The sequence below is a fragment of the Rhinatrema bivittatum genome, chromosome 3, assembly GCF_901001135.1.
Source record: "Rhinatrema bivittatum chromosome 3, aRhiBiv1.1, whole genome shotgun sequence".
In the NCBI taxonomy this organism is placed as follows: Eukaryota; Metazoa; Chordata; class Amphibia; order Gymnophiona; family Rhinatrematidae; genus Rhinatrema; species Rhinatrema bivittatum.
In genome coordinates this window covers 272906304-272934268 of record NC_042617.1, presented here as the reverse complement: position 1 = coordinate 272934268, position 27965 = coordinate 272906304, and the positions used below count along the sequence as shown (strand labels likewise).

The window sequence follows — 27965 nt, the reverse complement described above, 5'->3', positions numbered from 1 at the left end:
TACTGCCAGAGATATTAAAAAAAAAAAAAAAAAAGCTGTGCTCTCCTGTGCAGGTTTCTCTGTATAATAAGCTCCTATGCTGATTGAGCAGTCCTGCAATAGCTGCTATTTGGTTCCTTTTATAGCATTAATTCTTTTTTAATGGTGGTGCCAACTCCTGCAGGCCTCACACTCTGAACAGCACCAGCATGTCCAAGGCATACCAGAGTACCTTCACCGGTGAGACCAACACACCGTACAGCAAGCAGTTTGTTCACTCCAAGTCCTCTCAGTATCGGCGGCTGAAGACAGAATGGAAAAATAATGTTTACCTAGCACGTTCCCGCATCCAGGGTTTGGGACTCTACGCCTCCAAGGACATTGAGAAGCACACCATGGTTATAGAATACATTGGCACCATCATTCGCAATGAAGTGGCCAACCGCAGGGAGAAGATCTACGAGGAGCAGGTGAGCATATCGCAGCCTACCACAATTTCTCAGATGGTGCCAACAGCAACAGTGCTGGGAATATTCTCCTGTGTGCTCTGGTAGAATGCTCCTAGAAAACCATATCTACAGAATGTATGTGAACCCTGGGCAGAGGAAGAAGGGCCTGGAGGCTGGTTTAAGTATGGGGAGTTTTTATGCTTGTCTACCCAAAGTGGTAGAGAACCAAAGAATGAAGACAACAGAAACATAGAATATGACAGCAGATAAGGATCATCTAATCTTCCCAAATTGCTTCCCTTTATAGTACCATAGAACAGTTCTCTGGCTTTTCTTTGCAACTAAGGTTTCTCTGTGCTTATCACAGGCTTTCTTGAATTCTGTTATTGTTTTGGCCTCCATCTCCAGTACATCTACTACCTATTCCATGAAGAAATATTTTCTAAAGTTATTATTGTCTACCCACTTTGTGTTTTGTTATAATCTTTTATTTTACAGTTTTCTTTGTAATGAAAAATGTTTGCTTTTTCTTCATTAATGTACTTCAGAGGTATTTGAATGTGAAATGAGTTAGATAAGGAGTGATCTGAGAACTGGGAAATATCTTTAGCTAGAACAGTGTAGATGGCAATAATTGGCAATTCCTGTTCGTACCTCGCATCAGTCCAGACAAGTGGGTTTTGCATCCCTACCAGCAGATGGAAGCAGAGAATAAAAACTTTTGAGACACAGTTACTTAATTGAGAGTGCCATCTGCAGTCCCTCAGTATTTCTGTCTCCAGCAGATGGTAAAGGTGCAAACTTGCAGTCTAAGTATAAAAAAAAAAAAAAAAGTGGAGACATTAAGTAAAAGAGGAGACAGGATCAACTGGAGGTTCCCTGAGGTTAAGTAGCTTTGTCCACCATTCCTCAGGTGGAGCTGGGTGAATGTGGGGGGTTGGCGATCCCTGGACTGGCTCTTCTCGAGTCTTACCGGGGACCTGATAGCCAGTTGTCCTGGCTCCCTCTCTTCCCCGAAGGATTTCTCTCCGTCTGACTGCCAGGAGCAGGAAAGTCTGAGGCTCTTATGTTCTTCTTATGTTCTTTAAAAAAAAAAAAAAAAAAAGTGTTAGAAGCAGCCAGGAAGTGGCCTATTAGATGCAGGGTTCAATGCCAGTGGACTGCTACTGCATTGGAGAGAAGTCTGTGAGAATTGCTGTCAGCGCCGGAGGACCCTGGGGTGTTTTAAGCAGCAGAAACTTGGGCCATTTGGTGTAATTGAGTGGCACAGCGGCATGCAGGTGCACCCGTGGTAGATCTCTAATGGCGCTGGCATCTTAGCACAAGAGCATGTGTCAAGCATGTGGCTCACAGCGTTTCCATTTCAATGCAGCAGCGCCTTGCAAGACCTGTGCCTCAAATTGAAGGGACCTCTGGAGAGACAGCAGAGGGCCAGAGTCACGCGTTCAGCGGGACCTGTAGCAGATGCCCCAAAGTTGCTGATGCTGCAACACGTGGGAGAAAGCTGTGGCGGCAGGGTTCAAAGACTCCCCTCCACCGCTTTCTCCGATGGTTCCCTCTTTAGTAGAGGATTTTGAGGTTGAGTGAAGAGCCTGAAGGCATGGAAGAATTTTCCACAGATTTTGTGCTGCTCCTGCACAAGGCCTATTTGGCCAGGCGCAGAGCAACAGGAAAGTGGTCCCTGGAAGGGATACCGCAGTGTCCAGCAAAGAGGCCCAAGGTGCCCTCATCTGGGGGTTCAGGGTCTTTGCTTCATCACATGGGGCTGGCATACCCCTCGGATGAGGGGGAGGATGATGCCAAGGATTTACAGGATTCAGATGACCCACAAGCAGCGGGTGGTTATTGGGGAGATAACCCGGGGGACGATCTCACAGATGGCAATCTGAACAATGACCCAGGGATGAATGATGGGGGTGACCCGGTTGAGGTACTGATTTCTGAAGGAGATGACCCCAGAGTGGGCCAGTTGATCAGAAAACAAGAGTTGAGGCTTCTCGTTCCCCACATGTTGGAAGATTTGAGAATTAAGGTCACCCAGGAGGAATCTGACAATGAAGGTGTGGACCCAGTGTTGGATGGACTTCGGAGTTTGTCGAAAGCCTTTCCTTTACCCAGAAAGGTAAAGCAGCTGGTAAACCAGGAGTGCGATTTTCCAAAGGCCAGTTTGAAGGTAGGGCAAGGACAAAACTATACCCGCTGACGGAGACCTTATTGTTGAGGCTGCCCATGGTGGATGTGGCAGTTTAGGCAGTGATTAAAAAGACAACCATCCCAGTGGCAGGCTTTGCTTCGTTGACAGATGTGCAAGACCACAAGCTGGAAATTCAGTTGAAGAGGTTGTTTGAGGTCTCTGCCTTGAGTCTCCAGGCAGCAATCTGTGGTAGCCTGATAGAGAGGGCCTATTTGTGCTAGATGTAGAAAGCACAAGAGAAGGACCCTATATCGGGGGACTCCAAGATGCGGCCTGGTTGGAAGCCGGGGTGGCCTGTATGGCAGACACGCTGTATGATTTGGATCAGACTTCAGCCATGAATATGGTATCAGTGGACTCATCATGGAGACTACTGTGGTTGAGTAACTGGGCGCCAGGTGTGTGGTCTAAGTCACAGCTGTGTAATTTACCTTTCAAGGGAAAGCTATTGCTTGGTTAGGACTTGGAACAGTTGATGAAAGTTCTCGGGGAGTACAAGGGAAATAAGCTGCCAGAGGATAAGAAGAATGTAAGAAAGACCTTTCACCCACGCTCCCGTTTTAGGGATATGAGACGTTTTTGTGCTGGCAAGAGTGCCTCGGGTTCAGGGCAGAAGCAGTCCTTTCGGGATCACCGCAGACTTTCCAGAGAAGGTTCCAGTCAGGGGACCGGAGGTGGGAAGGCCTCCCAATGAAGTCAGGCGAGTCCACTCCTCGAAGGAAGTGACAGGAAGGAAGGCTGTCTCAGTTTTACGAGGAGTGGACCAGGATCACATTGAACCAGTGGGCTCTAGAGGTGATAAGAGAAGGTTACACCTTCGTGCTGTCCCATTGTGTCTCAAACCAAAAGAGAGGCCATAAAGGTTGCAAAGACTGAACGCGATAGTACTGGTCCCGCCTCAGGAAAGGAGGAAGGTACTCTGTTTACTTTGTAGTTCCCAAGAAAGGAGGGTATGTTCCGGCCCATTCTGGATCTTCAGAGGGTCAGCTCGGCATTGTGCGTACCGCGTTTTCAGATGGAAAAGGGCAGATGGTAATCGCAGTTCAGAAAAGAGTTTCTAGCATCCTTGGATCTTACAGAAATCTATCTGCATATACCCATTTGGCCGGAGCACCAGAAGTTCTTGCGCTTCTTGGTGCTGGGGCAGCATTTCCAGTTCCAGGTCCTTCCCTTTGGGTTGGCCAAACCTCCACGTACATTCGCAAAGGTGATGGTAGTGGTGACGGCCCTGAGGAGAGAGGGGGTTCTTGTTCACCCTTATCTGGGTGACTGGCTCTTTCAGGCAGAGTCCAAAGGGGATTGTGGTCTAGCAGTGCTCTGGTGATGGAGATGCTGTGGTCTCTAGGCTGGTTGGTAAATTTTCCAAGAGTCATCTAGTGCCGACCCAGTCATTGGAATATCTGAGGGCAAACTGGCAGAGTCTTTCTTACCCCAGAGAGGGTGGCAAAGATTCAGGTACAGACAGTTTCTGTGGCTGCTGGTGCCCAGAGCCTGGGATTATTTACAGGTGCTAGGTTCCATAGTTTCTACATTGGATTTAGTTCCATTGGTGTTTGCCCACATGTGCCCTCTTCAGAAGGCTCGGCTGTCCTGTTGCAGTCCGTTGTCAGAGGAGTATCAGCTAACTTTACCATTACAGGGGGAATCCAGATCCAGTCTCTTGTAGTGGCTATCGTGCCTCAATTTAGAGAATGGGATGGATCTGGAGGCCCCGGACTTGGATGGTGGTGACCATGGATGCCAGCCTCAGTGGTCTGTAAGGGACTGATAGCCCAAGTTCTGTGGTCAGCTGTTGAAGTAACCTGGTCTATAAACCATTTAGAGACAGACAGTTCGCAGGGTATTACTGCAGGTCCAGGAACGAATGGTATGTTCTTGGACAATGCGGTGACAGTAGCTTATATCAATTGGAAAGGTGGGACAAAGAGTCGAGCAGTGGCTCTGGAGGCTCAGGACCTGTTTGCCTGGGCGGAGCGATATCTGGAGGGGATAGCATCACAAGTCACCAGCGTAGACAATCTCAGCAGGCAGCAGTTGGATCTGGGGGAATGGGAGATGTCAAAGGTATCCACTGACCTTATTCAGGCTAGGTGAGGCACACCCCAGTTGGATCTGATGGCATTGGCGGAGCAACATAAAAGCAGACTGGTTCTTCAGTTGCAAGTGAGAGGTTGGAGCCAAGGGAATAGATGCTCTGGTTCTCCCATGGCCAGTGGAGATTCTACTATGGCTTTCCTCCGTGACCACTAATAGACTGCCTATTAAGGTGCTTAGAAACGCATCCAGGAAGGGTCGTAATGGTTGCACCAGAGTGGCCGTGTCGTGTCTGGTTCACAGATCTGTTTTATCTTGCAGTAGATGGGCCCCTCAGATTAGCTCATCTGCCAGGGCTGCTACGACAAGGACCTATCTTTTCATATTGGGTGGATCGGTTTTGTCTCATGGCCTAGCTTTTGAGAGGAGATGTTTGAGATTGAAGGGGTACTCTGTCAGTTATTGCCACTTTGCTTCAGGCCAGACCACGGTCCTAGTCCATGACATATGTCAATGTGTGGAGAATTTTTGAAGCTTGGTGTGTGGAGGAAGGTCTGGATCAATTTAAAAGTGGATGTCCCTCAATGTTTGGCGTACAATTCCCTTTGTGTGCAAGTGATGGCTTTGGGTTGTCTCAGCCAAGCTGCAAGATAGATTTCTGGCGTTGCATCCATATGTGGTTCAGTTTTTGAAGGGGGTCAAGCATTTGCATCCGCCGGTATGCAGGTTGTGTCTGGCGTGGAGTTCGAGCTTGGTTCTTTGAGTTCTCTGTGGGCCTCCATTTGAGCCATTACAGAAGGCATTGCTAAAGGATTTCACTCTGAAAGTGGTCTTTCTGGTGGCTATTTGTTCGGCCAGACTGATTTCGGAGTTATAGGCATTGCTCTGTAGGGAGCCTTTTCTGAGAATTACGGATGATGACATATCCTTGTGTACCAAAGGTAGCTTCTTCGTTCCACCTTAACCAGACAGTGGAGCTTCCCACATTTCAGAACAGGTCTTCGGGAGAACCAGAGGTGAAAGAGCTTCATTTGTTGGATGTACGGTGGGCTCTGCTGCAGTACCTGAAGGTCACCAACAGTTTGATGGACGGATTATCTGTTTGTCTTGTTTGGAGGAGCAAAGAAGGGATGCAAAGCTTTGAAGAATACGGTTGCTCATTGGTTGAAGGAAGCTATTTTTTCTGCCTGTCTTTGCAAGGGTAGGAAGGTCCAGAGGGGTTGCAGGCGCACTCCACGAGGGCCCAGGCATCCTCTTGGACTGAGTGTCAGTTGGTATCACCACAGGAGATCTGTAGTGCGGACATGTGGTCTTCGTTACAAACATTCTCCCAGAATTACAGGTTGGATGTTTGTGCGCCAGGGGAAACCCATGTTTGGTGAGAGTGTGTTGAGAGTGGGTCTTTTGTAGGCCCACCTGGTGTAGGGGTGCTTAGGTACAATCCCGCTTGTCTGGACTGATCTGGGGTACAAACAGGAAAGGAAAATTTGGTTCTTACCTGCAAATTTTCGATCCTTTAAGTACCACATATCAGTCCATAGGATCTCCCATTCTTTGCGAAAGACCTTTTCTGATTGTACTGGCGAAGCATATAAGAATTCCAGAGCGTATATATTTCAAGCTTATAAAAGGGCCTAGTTTGGCTTGGTTCCCTGGGGTTGATGTGTGGGATCATGTTCAGGGGGCTCCAGTCCCATGTTTATCGTTTGCCCTGGGGAATCTGGGTTCTGTTAATTAGTTGAGTTATTCAGTCTAGTTTGGCTTGGGTACAGGTCAATTCTGAGGGTCTGCAGGTGGCACTCTAAGTAGCAGTGCTTCAAAATTTTTATTCACTGACTCCATCTGCTGGTAGGGATGCAAAACCCACTTGTCTGGACTGATATATGGTATTTCAGGAATGAAAGTTAGCAGGTAAGAACCAATTTTCCTTTCTTTAGTAAGCTGACAAAAGTCGTGGATATAGGTATGGGGTGGCCAACTCTGGTTCTCAAGAGCCACAAACAGGCCTGGTTTTCAAAATATCCACTATATATATGCATAAGATAGATTTGCATACAATGGAGGCAATGCATGCAAATTTATCTAATGCATGTTCATTGTAAAATATTCTGAAAACTAGGCCTGTTTGTGGCTCTTGAGAACCAGATTTGGCCACCCCTGATATAAGAAGTGCAATAAATGTTGCCTAGTTGGACTTCAGTAAGGCTTTTGAAACTCTTCCACAAAAAAGAATGGAAAGAAAATTAACCAGTAGACAAAAAGTAGTTAACTGAGTGAGGAACTGGTTGAGCAGTAGAACTCAGAGGTGGTCCATGGAGTACATTATGATGATGGTAAATTGAGAGGTGTGGTACCTCCAGGGCTTAGTGCTTTTCAATATTAGTAACTTCCTCTTCATCCTGCCAGACCAGACAAGTGAATTTATGCTCCCCTTCCAGCAGACAGAGAACAGTTGGTTTGCTGATGTCACCCTAAGTAGGGTTCTGTCCTGCATATCTTCCAAATATTCTCTATCTCCAGTAGATGGCTCCAGTAGACAGTGGGAAAGTCTGCAGTTAGTCTGGTGTGGGCCAGACAAAGAGGAATTCAGTCAGAGGAGCAACTGGATTCTGGAGCAAAAGGGTCTGACAGTCAGGGGGGATTCCAGGGCAACGCCAAATGCCTGGACTTGGGGATCTTGGATTGCTGGGCCTTTCTGCTTACCTTTTTTGGATCTCTCCTTAATTACTGGAGGAATTCTTACCTCCATCCCCACCTCTCCCCAACAGCTTCTTTGAAATTTGTCAAGGGGGAGAGATGTAAACATCACTGCACACAGACGTTTGCTCAGAATCAAACTGCAGAGTGCACATTCAGGCTGCCTTTGGCTCCAGGAGTGCCGCAGTAAGAACCCTTCTGAGAGAAGAGGGGGAGCTTGTTTGGGGAGGCCTTGTGTCAGGACATGTGTAAAAACACTGGGTCATGCAGCATAGGCAGTTTCTGCTGTTCTCCATCTAGAAGGTCTTCATGGAAAAATATAGCAGAGTTGCTTACCTGTAGCAGGTGTTCTTAGAGGACAGCAAGATGTCAGTCCTTACACATGGTGACATCATCCAATGCAGCCTGGAATGGAAAATGTATGTCAGTTTCTAGAACTTTGACTGAACCTTTCTGAGCATACCTGAGCATGCATTATACCAAGAGTCCACATCGGGTCCCCTCGGACATAACGCCTAATTTGAAGAAAAAACCTATGAAGTGGAGAACACCTTTTACAGGTAAGCAAATCTGCTTTTTCAGAGGACAAACAGGATGGCAGTCCTCACACATGGGTGAATCCCTATCTACAGGCAGCCTCCCAGCAAAAAAGGGAAACAAAACAAGTGCAAATGGGCACAACAGCAGCAAAGGTTTGTTGGTAACAAAATAGGCGGTAGCCTGAACAGAACTTGTTTTACACCTCAAACATGTTCCGAAGGACAGATTGGCCAAACCTGCTGTTGCATCAGCCATCCCTGTCCAAACAGTAATGTAATGTGAATGAGTGAACTGAATGCTTTATTTCAGCCTTGCAGATTTCCTACATGGGGACTGCTTGCAAATGAGCCACCGATGCTGCCATGGCTCGGAAAGAATGAGCCTTGCCATGACTCGCAAGATGCAATCTCGCCTGGACATAACAGAAGGAGGTGTGCAGTCTGCTAGCCAATTGGATAGCATCTGTTTGCCAACAGCGATCCCTAGCGATCTCATGAACTGGAACTGTCACAGTCTCCTTGAGCAGATGGTGCCTGTCCCAGTGCTGTTGGTGCTGCAGCACAGAAGCCCTGCAGCACCTTCTCCATAGCAAGCTGGACTCATTTTTCCAGCTCCTCATTGAAGATCACTGAGGCCATCACTGTCTGGGGAGCCAGGAGGTGTGACCAGATTCTCTTCATAACCAAGAGGAGGATCGTGGTGGACATATAGATCACTGGAGGCTGTGCTGAACCCCTGGGAACTGTGGAGGATGAGCCATCTTCACCATGGTGTTGCTTCGACAAAAGCTAGAACATCCACATGCCCATCACTATGCTTTAACGGGGACCAATGTCAATGCTTCTTAGACTTCCCTTGGTCCTTCCTTAGTGGTGAGGCTGAAGGATTGGGTTCCTCATCTTTCTCCCAGGACAGGGTGACATCATCAGATGGAGCCCTGTCACAGAATACTTTTGTCAAAGTTTCTAGAACTTTAACTGGCACACTGAGCATGTCCAGCATGCCATCAAACCCTGTGGCCACATGGGATTCCCCTTCAGTCTTTTTTTCCGTGCAACGGTTGCCTTGCAGTTCTTGGAGCTCTGTGTGAGGTTTTTCCTCACAGAAATTTTTGAAGTTTATCTTCACATTCTACCCTGTTCCGGGGTCCCCCATTGACATCGACGACTCCGATGTTCAGGGAGTTCATTTCGCACTTTTGCGGTCTGTCCCCAGTCATTCACCTCACGGTGACAGACAGTCACTGACCGCATACCACCTCTTTTTACCATGGCGACCGGTTTTCGGAAGTGCCCCGAGTGCTGTGGACTATGTCCATAACTGATCCGCATGACATGTGCGTCCTCTGTCTCGGGCCTTCCCATGACATCCATCGATGTCCGAGCTGTGCCCAGATGACCTCCAAAGGCTGGCGCACCCATCTGAAGAAGATGGAACACCTGTTTGGGCCCAAACAGTCTGCTCCATCGGCTCTGGTATCTGGTTGAGGGGGACCATCTGTCTCGGCACCCTCTCTGTCAAAGACCCGCCAAGAGGACCAAGGAGCAGGAGACCAACCTTCGCCAGCATCAACTCATTCCAAGGCTTCCGCATCGTCATCCTCGGCACCAGAGAAGGACCGGGCCAAGCACCGTGGGAAGCATAGACACTGGCACCGACATGCATCACCGTCCAGTGCCGGCACAGACACTGGAGTGCCATCAGCCTCGGCTGAACCTCCTCCGAAGAAGCCCCGTGGAGAGGAGCCCCCACGGACCCCCGGAGATGCTCTAGTGACGCCTAGCCTGCCGCCTCCTACAGGGTCTGTTCTCTCCGCACCCTTGTTCCGAGAGAAGCTGGACGATATGGTCCAACAGACAGTACTCAATGCCCTTTGGGGTTTTCAATCACCACCGACGCCGTCCCCCAGACCGGCAGCGGAACCGGTGCTATCCATGTTGACACCCTTTCTGGACAGACTGGACGTCCTGTTTGGTGCTCTGCTCTGCCGACGCAGCCCATACCAGTGGGGCCTTCGGTGCCCAGCCAACCACCGATACCTCCTTCAGTCTCCATCCCGGGCTCCTCGGAGGAGGAAGATGCACCTCCTGGCCCATTGCCACGGACAGGTCACTGATGCCGGATCCAATGCCCAGACCATCAGGTTTCCAGGTATCCCGGTGTCCTTCCCATGTCCCGGTGCCCTCTGTGCTGGCACCACCATCATCTGTACCGCCTCACCGCCCATCGGTGCTCGTGCCTCGTACTCTAGGATTGACCCTTTCTCCTCGACCCAGGTACCTCCCTGGTGAGGAAGGGGGCCCCTATGACCCATGGGGGGACACCTCCTCTGAACATTCCTCAGGGGCCTCAAGGAACTTCCTTCAGAGCCTTCTCCCCCGGAAGAGGGACGGCGCTCACCCCCAGAGGATCTCTCCTTTGCTAGCTTTGTCAGGGAGATGGCGGAGACAATACCCTTCCAACTTGCAACAGAGGAAGACGCCTGCCACAAAATGTTGGAGGTCCTACAATTTGTGGACACTCTAAAAGAGGTCATGGCTATCCCAGTCCCTGAGGTTCTTCTCGACCTCCTGCACCATCTTTGGTAACATCTGGGTACTGTGCCTCCAGTCAATAAAAAGACCGATGCCACTTACCTAATGCAACAGGCCCTAGGTTTCCAAAAAATCCAGTAGCCCCACCAGTCATTGGTGGTAGTCAGCCCAGAAGAAGGCCAAGAGGACCCGCCCTCATTTCCCTCTGTCCCTCCGGGAAAAGACGAAAGAGCCCTAGACACTCTTGGTCGACGGGTTTTCCCAGAGTTCTAAGCTGGTTGCTCGTATAGCGGTATACCAGCTCTATATTAAGACTAATCGGAGAAAATTCTTTTTCGCTCAACGCACAATAAAGCTCTGGAATTTGTTGCCAGGGGATGTGGTTAGTGCAGTTAGTGTAGCTGGGTTCAAAAAAGGTTTGGATAAGTTCTTGGAGAAGAAGTCCATTAATGGCTATTAATCAATTATACTTAGGGAATAGCCAGTGCTATTAATTGCATCAGTAGCATAGGTGGTTCTTAGTGTTTGGGTAATTGCCAGATTCTTGTGGCCTGGTTTTGGCCTCTGTTGGAAACAGGATGCTGGGCTTGATGGACCCTAGGTCTGACCCAGCATGGCAATTTCTTATGTTCTTATATGCCAGAGTATAATCGAAACCTCTGGAAACAAGTTCAGGAGTTCTTGGAAACCCTACCACAGCAGTTTCAGGAGGGCCTGGACTCCATACTCCAAAAGGGGTTAGAGGCCGAGAAGCACGAGGTAAGGGCAGCTTATGACGCCTTTGAAATGGCCTTAAGAATCTCAGCAGCAAGCATTAGTGCCAGATGTTGGGCCTAGCTTAAGGCCTTAGACCTTTGTCCAGAGGTACAAGAGAAATTAGCGGACCTCCCCTGTACAGGAGAGAATCTGTTTAGGGACAAAATCCGGAACGCAGTGGCCCAACTCAAGGAACACCATGAGACCCTGCATCAGCTGTCCACTACCACCGATGCCCCTCAGTGACCCATCAAGGTCCACGCAGGAACACCAGAAAACAATTCTACAAGCCACGGAGAATCTATCCCTCAGCATCCAGTGCTTGTACAACCCGGCCCTCCCAAAGAGGCCATCCTCGCCACCAAAGGTCACCTAGGGCACAGTCAGCTCCCCAGTCTAGCCCTGCAGCAAGGTTTTGACTCACATCCAGAGAGCAGAAGCCAACCCCCCCTGCCCGTACCGGCGAACCCAACTGTAGGAGGTCTGTGCCACTTAGCCAGAAATTGGTTCCCAATCACCACCGACTGATGGGTATTATCCATCATTGCCCACGGTTACCATCTAAATCTCCTTGCGGTGCCACCAGACTCCCCACCTTCTCCAGTGAGGAGTCTGGTCGATCACACAGCGACCCTCGAGTTAGATCTCTCAGCCCTCCTACAGTCCAGAATCGTGGAACCAGTTCCCTGGGCCCAGCGGGGCCAAGGGTTCTACTCCTGCTATTTTCTCATCCCAAAACTGACAGGCGGCCTCCATTCCATCCTCGACCTTCAGGCCTTAAACAGGTTCCTGGGCAGAAAGCGGTTCAGAATGGTGTCCTTGGGCACCCTACTCCTGCTGCTGCAGCAGGGGGAATGGCTCTGCTCTCTGGATCTATAAGACGCTTACGCACATATTGCGATTTTTCCGCCTCATCGCAAATATCTGCGGTTCGTCGTGGGTCACCATTATTTCTAGTACAAGGTTCTCACCTCTGTGCCCCGGGTATTCACAAAGTACCTGGCAGTTGTCTGAGCACAGTTGTGCCGAAACGGTGTACATGTATTCCCATATCTGGACGACTGGCTCATCAAAAACTCGACCAAGGAGGGAGCCCTTCATTCCCTCCACTTGACCTTACAACTCCTTCAGTCACTGGGTTTCCTAGTCAACTACCCGAAATCCCAATTGTCTCAGTCTCAACAACTATCATTCATCGGGGCAGACCTGGACATGACTGTGGCCAAGGTGTTCCTCCCCAATGAGCGCTGGCTGCCTCCATCTGCCACCAGCGGATGACCTCTGTCCACCTGCTCTTCAGGTTGCTCAGACACATAGCATCGTCTGTCCACGTCACCCCAAAGGCCCGCCTAGCCATGAGTCACGCAGTGGATCCTGTGATCCCAATGGCGCCAAGCCTCTCAGCTCTCAGCATGGATCCACATAACCACTCCACCGGCTCTCCCTCGTCTGGTGGATGCAGAAATCCAACTTGAGCAAAGGGCTTCCCTTTCAGCCCCTGGCTGCTCAAATAACTGACCACCGACACCTCCAACCTAGGATGGGGCGCCCATGTCAACGGCCTCCACATACAAGGCATGTGGTCGAGAGCCGAGGTGGCCTGCCAGATCAACTTCCTGGAACTCTGGGCGATGCAATAATACCCTCTACGCATTCCAGGACTGCCTGTCCAGCAAAGTCACCCTGATCCAGACTGACAACCAGGTAGCCATGTGGTACCTGAACAAACAAGGGGGCATAGGCTCTTCCCTGCACTGCCAAGAGGCGGCGCAGATTTGGGCCTGGATCCTATTGCGTTCCATGCTCCTGCAAGCCACCTACCTGGCAGGCACACAGAATGTGGTGGCGGACCGCCTCAGCCGGACCTTCCAGCCCCACGAGTGGTCCCTGAATCCCTGTGTAGCAGACAGGATCTTCTGCAGGTGGGGTCAACTGGACGTCGATCACTTTGCATCCTCACAGAACCACAAGGTGGACCGATTCTGCTCCCTACAGGGGCACCAAAGGAGACCAGTCGTGGATGCTTTTTCCCACACCTGGAGTGCAGGCCTGCTATATGCATACCCTCCAATTCCATGAATAGCCAAAACTCTCGTGAAGCTACAACAGGACCGAGGCTCCATGATCCTCATAGCCCCGCATTGGCCACATCAAATCTGGTTCCCCATCCTCCGCAACCTCTCTATCCAGGAACCCATTTGCCTGGGCACCACGCCCGACCTCATCACACAGGATCAGGGCAGGCTATGCCACCCGAACCTCTGGTCCCTGTCCCTGAAAGCCTGATACTCCAGTCACTCAACCTTTCTGCCAATGTCTCACAGGTCCTAGTAGCTTCGCAAAAGCCTTCCACGCAGAAGTCATATCGGGGAGGTAGGAAAGGTTCTCCTCATGGTGCACGCAAGAAGGACTTGACCCCTTCTCTTGCCCCACGCTGAGACTTTTGGACTACCTCGGATGCCTTTCGGAGTCCAGTCTATGGACCAGCTCAATTCGGTTACATCTGAGTGCCATTAGCGCCTACCACCAAGGGGTGGGCGATAGCCCATTCTCAGTACAGCCCTTAGTGGGGCGCTTCACAAGAGGCTTACTACAGCTAAAGCCTCCACTCTGTCGTCCTGCTGTGGCCTGGGATTTCAACATCGTGTTGGCATGGCTCATGCGGCCTCCGTTTGAGCCCCTGCGCTCCTGCGAGTTCAAGCACCTCACTTGGAAAGTTTTCTTCATTGTGGCAGTTACTTCCACTTGCAGAGTCGGTGAGCTGCAGGCCCTTGTGACCTATCCACTTACACGAGGTTCTTCCATGATAATGTGGTACTGCGCACTCACCCTAAATTCCTGTCTAAGTAGTGACTGACTTCCACCTAAATCAGTCCATTGTGTTGCCCACTTTTTTCCAAGGCCACACTCACACCCAGGTGAGCAGGCTCTGCATACCTTGGACTGCAAGCGTACTCTCGCCTTTTATTTAGAGTGCACCGCCGCCCACAGGCCCAACTCTGTCTCCTTTGACAGGAATAGACTGGGAGTTGCAATGGGCAAGCAGATCCTCTCTAATTGATTGAAGGACTGTATTGCTTTCTGCTACCAGCAAGCAGGCCTTCCACGTGAGGGCCATGGCAGTAGTGCACTTCAGGGCAGTCGCTATTTCCAAAATCTATAAGGCTGCGACATGGAGTTCCCTACACACCTTCGCAGCCCGTTACTGCCTGGATAAAGACTGTAGACAAGATAGCATCTTTGGCCAATCAGTCCTCCGCAATCTGTTTCCAGTATAATAACCCAACTCTTCCTACCTGGTCTGATATTCAGGCTGCCCCCGTTGTTACCAATAGCACCCCTCTGGTTGTGCCTGTTGCACGTTATTGGGTGTCTGTTGGCCCAGGGTGTTCCAGGAGCAGCCTGCAACTTGCTATTCACCCATCTGTGAGGACTACAATCCTGCTTGTCCTGGGAGAAAGCAGAGTTGCTTATCTGTAACAGGTGTTCTCCCAGGACAGCAGGATGTTAGTCCTCACAAAACCCCACCACCACCCCGCGGAGTTGGTTTCGCTTATGTTTTGTTGTTTTATTTTTCGCTCGTACTTTTTGCTATGAAACAAGACTGAAGGGGGACCCCATGTGGCCACAGGGTTGGTGGCATGCTGGGTATGCTCAGTGTGCCAGTCAAAGTTCTAGAAACTTTAATAAAAGTATTCCGTGACAGGGCTCCATCTGATGTCACCCATCTGTGAGGACTAACATTCTGCTGTCCTGGGAGAACACCTGTTACAGGTAAGCAACTCTGCTTTCACCAGGAAGAGCCAGGCAGTGGCCTGTCTCCTGAGGTCCTGATGGCCGTCGACACCAAAGAAGCTAATGGTCCCACTGATGTTGAGGCTTGATGGTCATCCGTGTAACTGTGAGATCACTTGATGTCGATGCCTCCTATGCCAATGGATTGGTCTTCAGGTGCCTGAAGAGTTGTTCCATCTTCTCCAGAGAGGCCCAGCATCCTTTTGGGGTCATTTGGGTGCATTTGCAGCAACCCCCAGATATCATGCAATGCCCCCAAGCAAATGACACATCAATCATAGGGATCCGTGATGGATGTGGTCCTCGTACATTGGGGGCATGCTGGAACCTCAATGACATGATGTCATTAAATAAAAGGGGCACAAGATCAAAATTGATGGCGATGGCCAGGGGTATAGAGTGCACCATCACCCCAGGGTTTCGACTATGAAAGAAAACTTAAGGTAAAAAACCTTCCTAGGGACAATTACCAGGGAACAGCAGGGACCCTCCATCGACGAGGCGCAAATCCCATCCATGAAGCGTCTTCCGAATGAGAAAAAGGCTGGGAAAAAAGTTGAAAAGATGACAAACTCACAAAAAACATGAACCACCAGGCTCCACGAAAAAGGGGCTCCCATGTGATATAATGCATGCTCAGAAAGGCTCAGTCAAAGTTGTAGAAAGGTTGACACAAATTTTCATGCTGGGCTCCATCAGATGTCACCCATGTGTGAGAACTGGCATCCTGCTTGTCCTCTGAGAAACTTCTTTGCAGATACAAAATTCTTTAATGGGGTAGATATGCCAGGTGAAAAAATTAAAGGGAACTTGAAAAACTCTAGGTCAAAGATTTTGGCAGCTGTGCTTCAATGAAAAGAAAAAGTATAAATTCATGCATTTGGGGCACTGTTTATTAATTAGGACAAGAATTGACAAACATGAAGATGACATGAAGGTTGCCAATCAATGTAATGAAGCAACAGGGAAAAGCTAACTGAATGCTTTAGTATACAAGTAGAGCTATCAGCAGGGGGAAATTATGGTAATGCCCTTACATAGGTCACCAGTGAACTCTACCTTGAGTACTGTACTCAGTTTTGAACATAAGATGGAAGTAGTTCAGAGAAGGGCTAATAAATGGCACTAGGCTTGCAACATAAGCCCAACACAGAGAGGCTTAAGATGCTCAAAATGTACTCACTGGAGGAATGAAAGGGGGGACACAGAAAAATGTCTATATTTAGCAGACCAGTAAAGTACAGAAAGGTGTACATTTCCTTAGAAACAGAAACTCAGAGACCTATGAAGCTGGCAGGAGATTCAGAAGGAATATGAGGAATTTCCTAGCATGTAGACAGATGAACTCAAGACCAATGGGTTTAAGCTCCCCTGCCAGCAGATGGAGTCGGAGCAAGCTGATATCACAGTACATATAACCCTGCAGTGATCTCAGCCTGCCAGTATTCTCCATCTCCAGCAGATGGTGGATGTGCATTTCCCTATGGGGATTGCTTTGAGCTTTTTGAAAAGAGAAATTTGAAATTCTGAATTCAGGAAAAGAAAGCCCCGTTCTCCTGCGGTGATACCTAAAGGTCCCTCCTCCAGTTGAGAATTCCTGAGGCGATTTCAGTGGTCCCTCAGAGGCGTGAGTAGCTGGCTTTCCTGGCGTGGACGTAACTGCTAGTTCAGCTGAAAGGCAGCGGGTACAGGAGGCCAAGCGCAGCAGTGACAGCAGATGCCCTCTACCCTTGCAGCCGGAGATGGTCTCTGTACACAGCTGGTAAGCGCTGAGCTCAGGTAAGGTTTAAAAAAAACAAAACAAAACAGAGGAGAGAGTTTTACCCGAAACAGAGGGGTTTCAGGACTTCCTCAGGACTCCATTTTCAGCATGCCATGCCGATGTTCATTCCCGCTTTTGTTGGGGTTATCGAACTGGACAGCCTGGTGGGTTGAGTTGCCCCCGGTGGGCTAGGCCCCACACAGGCTTTTTTCTTACGTGCTGCATGGTAGACCATGTTAGCTGTTTTTGCATGCTCTTGTGCATGTTCTACTGCCCTCTAAAGGCTGTCTGTGTGTGCAGTGTGTCAGCTCTGTGCATGCATTGTGCGCTCTGTTTTTGGGCGCACTTTTTACGCACTTAACTTGACGCACAGGTTGTGCGTGCGCCTTGCCGTGCTTTCTTCTCTGCGCTTATTTTTTGGGTGCATTTCGTTGTTGAGCACGAGCCATTCCGACATACATTTACTGCAGCGATGGCGCCAGTAAGCAAGAAATCTAAGCGTTTTCCTATTTGTGTTGGCTGTCATATTAGGGCTTCTCGGCCTGTCCTGGCTTCTAACCTGTGTCAGCGCTGTTCAGATGCTCAGGGAGAGTTGTCTTCCTCGGATTTTGCTACGCCTGGCTCTTCCCATTCTGATGAGGGGTTGGCCATGGCCTTGGTTGCGGGAACACCAGATCTTGGTTCTCCCTTGACTGGCTCCTTTGCTGGCGAGGGCAGTTCTGTGGGACTGGCTCCAGTTCCTTCTGCACTTGTTCTGGACCTGGCTGCTTTTTCTTGGGTGGAATTTTTCTAAGGCTTTCAAGCCTTTTTTCAGGCGCAGTCCTTCACTTCCCCTTCCCCTATTTCTGTCTGGTCTGACCCTCTACCAGTGGCTCCTCCCTCTTCCAGTCCTATGCTTATGCTCCGGGGCTCACCTCTTCTCTGGCACTGATGACGTTAATCCTGATTCCCTGAAAGATGGGGAAATTCCTCCAGGGCTGGAACCTTTGGTTGTTCCTGGTTCGGATGCTATGTCAGAGCCGAAGAAGAATCCCATTTTGGTTTCCTTATGTTAAGCCTCTTGTTTTTCCCAGTGATGGATGCCATCCAGGAATTGATCTGGAATGGGATGCCCCGGAGGCAAATTTTAAAAGGGGTTGAATATTGGAAGGCCTGTACCCTCTGGATCCAGCTGTGAGAGAGCGTTTGCGGTTTCCCGGAGTAGATGCTCTGGTATGTGCTGTGTCTAAGTGGACAACTATATCCGTAGAAGGAGGAGCGGCCTTGAAGGATGTACATGATACCGGTAGAAGGATTGAGGCTATTCTTAAGTGGCGATGAATTTACAGCTTGCCTCTTGTTGCGCCCTAGTGGTGAGATCTTGTCTGCTTCTCTCTCAGTAGGTTGAGTCTGGAGGGAATTACAGAGCGGTTATGAAGCCTACTGCCTCCTTTTTAGCAGACACAGGCTGTGATTTGGTCCAGACCTTGGCCAGTGGAGTGGCTTCAGTGATAGCGGCCAGGTATCAACTCTGGTTGCAAAATAGGTCAGCTGACACAGCTTCCAGAGCCAATCTTACCAAGCCCTTTAAAGGCTTGCTCTTGTTTGGGAGCAAGTTGAAGAAACTGGCCAGTAAGTGGGGTGAGTCTCCAGTGCCTCGGTTACCAGAGGATAAGAAGCAGTTACAGTGCCCCTTTGGTATGAGGTTTCCGGGGTTTCAGGCATTTTCGTCCCAACAGAGAGATGACCTTTCAGGGGACTTGGCCTTTCAGTAGGTCTCAGTCCTTTCATCCTCGGCAGCCCAAGAGAGGAGCAGGCTCGGATAGTGGACCTTCCCAAGCTTCCCAGTGAATGTTTGTTGACCCAACCTCCGGAACAGGAAATAGAGGCTTGTCTCTCTCTATTACCGGAGGTGGGTCAAGATCATGTCAGACCAGTGAGTCCTGGAGGTGATACATGAAGGTATACACTGGAATTTCGCAGCATTCCTCAGATCATGTTCATGGTGTCCCCTTGCCATCCGCATAGAAGAAGCAGGTAGTGGAGTTCATGCTTCAAAGGTGCCTCAAACTGAGTGCTGTGGTTTTGGTGCCCACGTCTCAAAGTATGGGGCGATATTCCATTAATTTTGTTGTGTCCAAGAAGGAGGGCTTCTTTCGCCCCATCTTGAATCTCAAGAGTGTCAACCATCACTTGAAGGTGACTCATTTTCGAATGGAAACCTTACACTCTATAATAATGGCAGTGCAGTCTAAGGAATTTCTGACCACCTTGGATTTGTCGGAGGCTTACCTTCATATTCCCATCCTATTAGAATACCAATACTTTCTACGCTTTGCAATGTTGGGGCAAATTATCAGTTTTGGGCGCTGCCTTTTGGTCTAGCCACTGCTCGCAGAACATTTTCCAAGATTATGGTGGTGGTAGCGGCAGCCTTGCGAAAAGAAGGAATCCTGGTGCACCTGTATTTGGACAACTGGCTGATTCGAGCCAAGTCTCAAGAAGAGAGCCACCTGGTGACACACAAGGTGATCTCTTGATTGCAAGAGCTCAGTGGGGTGGTGAACCTGACCAAGAGCAATCTTCAACCATCCCAGTCATTGGAGTATCTGGGGGTCCAGTTCAACACTGGACAAGACAGCATTTTCCTACTGGAAGTTCGGATCCAGAGATTGATGTCTCAAGTGCATCAGTTGATGAATACCATATGCCCAACGGTGTGGTCTTAACTACAGGTACTTGGCTTGAAGGCAGCTACCCTGGAAATGGTGTCATGGGCAAGGGCACATATGTGTCCTCTTCAGCACTATCTCATTGGAGCTTGCAATCTCAGTATTATGTGATTCGGTTCCACTTGCCGATGGAAATCTGCTCCTGCCTCCAATGATGGTTGCAGGAGGATCATCTGAGAAAGGGAGTTCCCTTGTCCTCTCCAGCCTGATTGGTACTCACGACAGATGTGAGTCTCCATGGTTGGGGGACTCATTTCTGAAGTTAACAGCCCAGGAGTGCTGGAGTGCCGAAGAGTCCCGCTGGAACATCAATCGCCTGGAGGTCCGGGCGATATGGCTGGCATGTTTGCAGTTCAGCCACAGACTGTGGAATCAAGCGGTTCACGTGATGTCAGATAATGTGACGATAGTGGCCTATATCAGTCACCAGTGAGGAACCAAGAGCCAGGAAATAGACCAGCTGATAGAATGGGCAGAAGGTCAACTGCAGATGATCTCGGCCTCTCACTTTGCATGAAAAGATCACATAAGAGCGGACTTTCTCAGCAGGGAGAGTCTGGACCTAGGACAGTGGATTGTCAGCCGAGGCGTTTTATCTGATTGGATCGCTGGGGCCTTCCATTCTTAGACCTGCTGGCGACTTCTCGAAATGTGAAGGTTCCTCTCTTCTACAGTCGTAGGAGAGATCTGTGGTCCCTGGGAATAGACGCTGTAGTACAGGTCTGACTGGAAGACAGATTGCTTTATGCCTTTCCTCCGTGGCCCTTGCTGGCCAGGATAATTCGCAACATTGAAGGCTACAGGATGCTAGTACTCCTGGTGGTGCCAGACTGGCCCTGACATCCGTGGTTTACAGATTTGTGAACTACTCCTGATTGAGGCCCCCCTTTCGTCTTCCGCTGCACTTGGCTCTGCTTCAGCAAGGACCAGTTTGTCATGAGGATTCGACTCTATTCTATCTTACAGTTTGGTCCTTGAGAGGGCTTGCCTGTTAAAGCTTGGGTATTCCTCTGCGGCGATTGCCACTTTGCTCTGTGCTCGCAAGTTTTCCACTACTTTGGCTTATGTGCAGGTTTGGAGAGTTTTTTAGGCCTGGTGTGAGGAGTGCGATATTCTTCCTCATTCAGTTAAGATCCTTCTCATTCTGGCTTTTTTGCAGGATGGATTGAAAAAAGTCTTGGCCCTTAATTTCTTGAAGGTGTAGTTGCAACTCTTACCTGTTTCAGAAGCCTGGTGAATGGTGTTTCCTTGTCATCGCATCCTGTTGTGACCTGTTTTGTTTTTTTAAGGGAGTGAAGCACCTTAGGCCTCCCTTGAGATTACCGGTTCCATTGTGGGTCTTAATTTGGTACTGTTAATCTTGGCAGGCCCTACATTCTGACCACTGCATAGCCTGTTGTTGACTTTGAAGTCTATGTTCCTGGTGGCTATATGATCTGTGCGTCAGATTTCTGAGCTGCAGATCTTGTCTTGCCAGGAGCCATTCATTCCTTTGGGAGACTCTGGGGGTGTTACAGCTATGTACTGTTTCATCCTTCTTGCCCAAGGTAGTCTCGGACTTTGATTTGAATCAGTCCATCTCCTTGCCATCCTTGAAAATGGTCAGGGATGCGGAGGAGTTTCACCTTTTGTGCTCCTTGGATGTTAAGCGTTTTGTCGTGCAGTATCTGAAGGTCTCTGAGATGTTTCGAAAGACGGATCGCCAATTTGTTCTGCATAGCGGGAGTAAACAGGGCGCTCCGGCTTCGCGGGCTACCATAGCTCATTGGATTAAGGAGGTGGTCACGGCCGCGTATGTGGATGCTGGAAAGCTGTTGCCTACTTTTTCCAGGTTTTATTGTCTGGATATGCAGGCCTGGGAGGAATGCAGCCTTTGCACGTGCCGTGTTGACTGGACCACGGGCAGCCTCCCACCCTGTTGGAGTAGCTTTGGTACATCCCACTGGTCTGGAATCCATCTGTCTACACGCTAGGAAATGGAAAAATTACTTACCTGATAATTTTGTTTTCCTTAGTGTAGACAGATGGACTCAGCTTCCCACCCTTGGCTGCCACATGAGTGTGTCAGTAGTCCTTCTATGGGGCTCTGGATCCCAAGGGATTACTGGTAAGTGTTCATCCAGTCCCTAGCTTGGGGTACCTAGAATCTTATGTGAGTTCAATGTTTATGGTTGGTTGAGTACAGTTCTGATTATCTGTTTTTAACCATGTTTTTAATCAAGTTTTTTGCTAGTCTCTCCACAGTTGCATTTGAAAAGAATTCTGGCAGGCTGGGGTCACTGCAGGGTTATATATAATGTGACGTTACCTTGCTCTCTCCAACTGTTGGCAGGGGAGCATAAACCCACTGGTCCTGAGTCCATCTGACTATACTAAGGAAAAGAAAATTATCAGAAAAGTAATTTCTCCAATACTTTACTGAGCTGTGTGGCAGATGCTGAAATTAACCTACCAGAAGAGATGATGGAAACCAATACTGTGACCAGTGCCCCTGGTTTCCTGAGGCAGATTTTACAAAAATCTGCGGCAATTATATGGCAAATTTGCATATTAAAATAATTTTGTGTTATTTGTGACCAGTTAATCTATTTGACTGTTTATTAGAGGGAAGAAGATCTCAGAGGAGGGAAATGAAGAAGGGATCTCAAGCAGGAAGGATAAGGGATGGAGGAGGATAGATGTACAGAGATGAGGAAATGGGATGAAGGAAGAGGAATCAGGAATGGGGAGTAGAGAAAGAAGATTGGGGATGGAGTGGAAGAGGGAAAATTGGGATGGGCAAAGAGAGGATGGGGATGGAAAAGAGAGAGAGATCGGGGATGAGAGGTAGGTCCTGAGATCTTGGCAGGTGGAGGGGGAAATCCAGAGAGAGAATAGAGTACTGACCCTCCCCTGGCTCCAACCCTCCTTCCCCTCACATCCCAATCGCTGGTCCCTGCCTCTTTCTTATTCTCTTCCCCTTCCCCCACCCCTACTCTCCTTTCCTTTGTCCACCCTCAATTCATTTGACTCCCATCCCACCTGACAAGCACATGCATGTGCGCAAGCACACGTGCACACCAGAGGTGTACCATGAGTCTCCAGTGCCCAGGCACTAATGTTTTTCCGTGGTCTAGCATCACATACAGCCACACAAGATGGATGACAACATCCGATGGTGGCTTTCAGTTCATTTTCTCCTCTAGCCAAAAATTTCTAGATTATGTTCTTGACATGCGCAGGACTTCCCACGCTAGCGTTTCTGCAAGACCTCCCTCAGTCTGTTTTCATCTGCTTTGCGAACAGTTGCAGTTCTCTTAGTCTTGGCAGCTGCATTAGAAAAGCTGAAGAAAAATTCCATTCCATAACCATATTTGAAACTGAAAATGGGAATTCCAACAAGGACATTGTCAAAAGGTAGGAGTCCTTTCAAAGCACATGTTAAAAAAAAAAAGCCATAGTTTGATATCAAGAGGATCAATATGACCATTTTGTATCTGCTGTTTGCACCTGGACCCTGTGGCAGATTGTCCCAGTTGGCATTTGTTTATAGAGACCTTAAGCTCCAATATGAGTTAGTAGACTCGGCAAGGGCACAGTAGTTCAAAAGAACATAAGCAACATAGATCTCTTCAACAAGACCATCAGAGTATAGAGATAGTCTCTGACCCAGTGTCACCAGTGCCAGAGTGCAGAGATCAGAAATTGGTGCTACATTCTGACACTGTGGAACAAACTATTCCAAATACTTTAGGCATGACATCAGCGCACATCTGTTGGCACCAAAGGAAAACATGGCACAGAAGACCCATAATACCGGCTCCTTGGCGTAGACCTCAATTAATCAAATTAAGAACATAAGAACATGCCATACTGGGTCAGACCAGGGGTCCATCATGTCCAGCATTCTGTTTCCAACAGTGGCCAATCCAGGCCATAAGAACCTGGCAAGTACCCCAAAACTAAGCCTATCCCATGCTACTGATGCTAGTAATAGCAGTGGCTATTTTGTAAGTCAACTTAATAGCAGGTAATGGCCTTCTACAAGAACTTATCCAATCCTTTTTTAAACCCAGCTACACTAACTGCACTAACCACATCCCCTGGCAACAAATTCCAGAATTTACTTGTGCATTGAATGAAAAATAACTTTCTCTGATTAGTTTTAAATGTGCCACATGCTAACTTCATGGAGTGCCCCCTAGTCCTTCTATTATCCGAAAGAGTAAATAACAGATTCACATTTACCCATTCTAGTCCTCTCATGATTTTAAACACCTCTATCATATCCCCCCTCAGCCGTCTCTTCTCCAAGCTGAACAGTCCTACCTCTTTAGTCTTTCCTTATAGGGAAGCTGTTCCATCCCAATTTTTATTTTGGTCGCTCTTCTCTGTACCTTCTTCATCAAAACTATATCTTTTTTCAGATGCAGTGACCAGAATTGTACACAGTATTCAAGGTGCGGTCTCACCATGGAGCAATAGAGGCATTATGACATTTTCTGTTTTATTCGCCATTCCCTTTCTAATAATTCCTAAAATTCTGTTTGCTTTATTGACTGCCACAGCACACTGAACTGACAATTTCAATATGTTATCCACTATGATGCCTAGATCTCTTTCTTGGTTGGTAGCTCCTAATAAGGAACCTAACATTGTGTAACTATAGCTTGGGGATTTTTTTCCCTATATGCATCACCTTGCACTTATCCACATTAAATTTCATCTGCCATTTGGATGCCCAATTTTCCACTCACAAGGTCTTCCTGCAATTTATCGCAATCTGCTTGTGATTTAACTACTCTGAATAATTTTCTGTCATCTGCAAATTTGATTACCTCACTTGTCATATTCATTTCCAGATCATTTATAAATATATTGAAAAGCACGGGTCCCAGTACAGATCCCTGAGGCACTCCACTGCCCACTCCCCTCCATTGAGAAAATTGTCCATTCCTACTCTGTTTCCTGTCTTTTAGCATGTTTGTAATCCACGAACGGATATCGCCACCTATCCCATGACTTTTTACTTTTCCTAGAAGCCTCTCATGAGGAACTTTGTCAAATGCCTTCTGAAAATAAAAATACATTACATCTACCGGTTCACCTTTATCCACATGTTTATTAACCCCTTCAAAAAAGTGAAGCACATTAGTGAGGCAAGACTTGCCTTGGGTAAAGCCATGCTGACTTTGTTCCATTAAACCATGTCTTTCTATATGTTCTGTGATTTTGATATTTAGAACACTTTCCACTATTTTTCCTGGCACTGAAGTCAGGCTAACTGGTCTGTAGTTTCCCGGATTGCCCCTGGAACCCTTTTTAAATATTGGGGGTTATATTAACCACCCTCCAGTCTTCAGGTATAATGGATGATTTTAATGATAGGTTACAAATTTTTTACTAATAGATCTGAAATTTCATTTTTGAGTTCCTTCAGAATCCTGGGGTGTATACCATCTGGTCCAGGTGATTTACTACTCTTCAGTTTTTCAATCAGGCCTACCACATTTTCTAGATTCACCTTGACTCGGTTCAGTCCATCTGAATCATTATCCATAAAAACCTTCTCCGGAACGGGTATCTCATGGGTAATGATTCAGATGAACTGAACCAAATCACGGTGAACTAGAAGATGTGGTAGGCCTGATTGACAAACTGAAGGAGTAGTAAATCACCTGGACCGGATGGTATACACCCCAGGATTCTGAAGGAACTCAAAAATGAAATTTCAGATCTGTTAGTAAAAAATTTGTAACCTATCATTAAAATCATCCATTATACCTGAAGACTGGAGGGTGGTTAATATAACCCCCAATATTTAAAAAGGGTTCCAGGGGCAATCCGGGAAACTACAGACCAGTTAGCCTGACTTCAGTGCCAGGAAAAATAGTGGAAAGTGTTCTAAATATCAAAATCACAGAACATATAGAAAGACATGGTTTAATGGAACAAAGTCAGCATGGCTTTACCCAAGGAAAGTCTTGCCTCACTAATGTGCTTCACTTTTTTGAAGGGGTTAATAAACATGTGGATAAAGGTGAACCGGTAGATGTAATGAATTTTTATTTTCAGAAGGCATTTGACAAAGTTCCTCATGAGAGGCTTCTAGTAAAAGTCATGGGATAGGTGGTGATGTCCTTTCGTGGATTACAAACTGGCTAAAAGACAGGAAACAGAGAGTAGGATTAAATGGACAATTTTCTCAGTGGAGGGGAGTGGGCAGTGGAGTGCCTCAGGGATCTGTACTGGGACCTGTGTCAGCACCAAAAACAGCCAATGCCGAACAAAGAAGAAAATACAGCAAACAAAAGCCTAACAGATTTTAACCCTCAGCACTGTTTTTAGAGACATGCTCCAACCACAGAAATGAAGTAGCTGCGGCTACATTTCCCTAACAACCTAAACTGCCACTCATTCATATAAAAACTTTGAATGGACTTTGTCAAACTTGCACTGATGAACAACCAAATAAGGAAAAGACCATGAAAACAACAATATTGGACAAATTTGAGGAGAGCATTAGGAGCAAGGTGAAGACGCTGAAAGGGAAAACCAATTACATTGTCTTTGGACAAAGACATGCCTTCTCCACATCATTCTTACACAGGGGCAACCTGAATAGGAGTCTATGTATCAGGAGATTCAGATGATTTACCAAGAGGAGGAGGATTACCAGATTTATCTTTTGACCCTTCACTAGAGCCTAACAAACCACCTTCATCAACGAAAGATAGGGCCTATTCTTCCTTCATACAGAAGATATCAAATATCACTGGCCTTCAACCTCCATGAAGATGAAGGCACCACAAGTGAATTACAAGGAGTCTTACAGTGCCTGAAAATTCCTAAGCAGTACTAAGCTGTCCCTATGCATCATGCTCCAAATATGGAAACTCCTTATTCAGTTGCACCAATGGCAACATCCATAGGCACAAAGTACCAGATTCAAAGATATCCAGGGTATGTGAGAATCCAGTTATCTCAAAACTTTGTCAAGTCAACCATGAAGGAAAGCCAAAAAGAATAAGATATTTTCCAACATGTTACCGGGTAAGGAATGGAAATTTCTAGATAACATTAGAAAAAGTTTACCAAGAACCTACTCTACGATCCAGGATTGAAGCATGTCAAAACTAAGTGATTCAGTACTTATACAACAATCTACAACAGCTGAAAACATTTTCCCAAAATCTACCTGAACAGGAGCTTAAAACAGTTCATGGACAAAACGAGGGACACAGAAACCTCAGCATGTCATTTCACATGCTCGATCTACAATGCTTTTGATTTCTCTTCAAACACTGTGGCAACAGGCATTGTAGCTCACAGACTGGCATGGCTCTGGGTGTCTGGGTTAAGAGAAATACATTCTTGACAAACTAGCAGACATCCCATGCAACAGTGATAGACTGGGAGAGAAAATAAATAATATAGTAAAGGCAATCAAGAAATATAGTAATGCCTTATAGTCACTTTCAGCATCACAAATGGATGTTGAAACCTCTGCTCAAAGAAGATATTGCCAGGTTCAGAGACTTTCCCTGGTCGTACCCAGATCAGTCCAGACTCCTGGGTTTTACCTCCCTGCCGGCAGATGGAGACAGAGAAAGTTTCACTGACACTGTACATAACCCAGTGTGCCACCTGCAGTCTTTCAGTATTTCTCTGTCTCCAGCAGATGGTAGATGGTGTAAAACCTGCAGTCTGGAGAGAGAAAAAACAGATTAAAAGAAAATATTTGTGGATCCTCCTGGTGGGGCTACCCCCCCCCCCTGCCCCCACCTGGTTTGAGGTGGAAAAGCCAGGGGGTTGGCGACCCTTCTGATAGCTCATCCTGGAGGTCCATAATAGTCCAGATCCCTCATCCCCCATGAGACAGCGGTGGAACCTGCTGGCAATTCTGTACTGCAAGCCCAGTGGAGCATGGAAGTTTCCCTTTTATACGGTTTGCCTGAGCTGGGTCACTAAAATATGGTGAAAGGAGATGGATATAGCCTGTGGTCTGGCTTTTTTCTGATCTGCCATGTGGGCTGCACTCCTGGAATTGGAACAGCTGTACCAAAGGAAAGTATTGGTTTCTATGTATCTTTTTGTTCTCAGAGAAAAAAAAAAAAAAAAAGGAACTAGTTAGAGGAATCTGCAGCATCAGGGTTCCAGGTGAGGAGCTACCTTAGCAGCTCGGGGAGCTCAGTGATAGGGTTTTTCGGCAGCTTCTCTACCTGTGGAAGCAGACCGGGTGTTGGTTCCATGGCGCTGAGGGACTGTTTCCCTGCTTGCCATTGAGGTGCTGGTGTTGCCTAGGGTGCAGGGCAGAACAGCGTGTGAGTGCAGCAAAAGCGGATGACGTTAGAGGTCTGTGTCAAGCATGGTTGCACTGGTAGAATGAGCCTCACAGGTGGTGGGGTCTAGCGCTGAGGTTTTCCCTGTCAGCGTAGATAATGGCAATTTTTGATTCCCTGGCAGCATCAGCTGGAGAGGCAGGGGAATCCCCTCAACTATTGCCAGTGGTTCCCTGTCTCGCGGAGGTGCAGA

The 27965-nt window shown here is 47.9% G+C and overlaps 1 protein-coding gene across 7 annotated transcripts in view; it reads left to right on the top strand.

Moving 5' to 3' along the window:
• The window catches only part of KMT2D (lysine methyltransferase 2D), a 610975-nt gene that overhangs the window by 490907 nt on the left and 92103 nt on the right, over positions 1 to 27965 (top strand). For 6 of the 7 annotated variants that reach the window (XM_029594656.1, XM_029594657.1, XM_029594655.1 and 3 more), the window contains one exon: positions 164 to 449. The exons of the other annotated variant lie outside the window; for it this stretch is intronic. In XM_029594656.1, coding sequence (XP_029450516.1) covers positions 164 to 449 — 286 coding nt within the window. The remainder of the gene's footprint in view (positions 1 to 163; positions 450 to 27965) is intronic. 7 annotated transcript variants of the gene reach the window in all.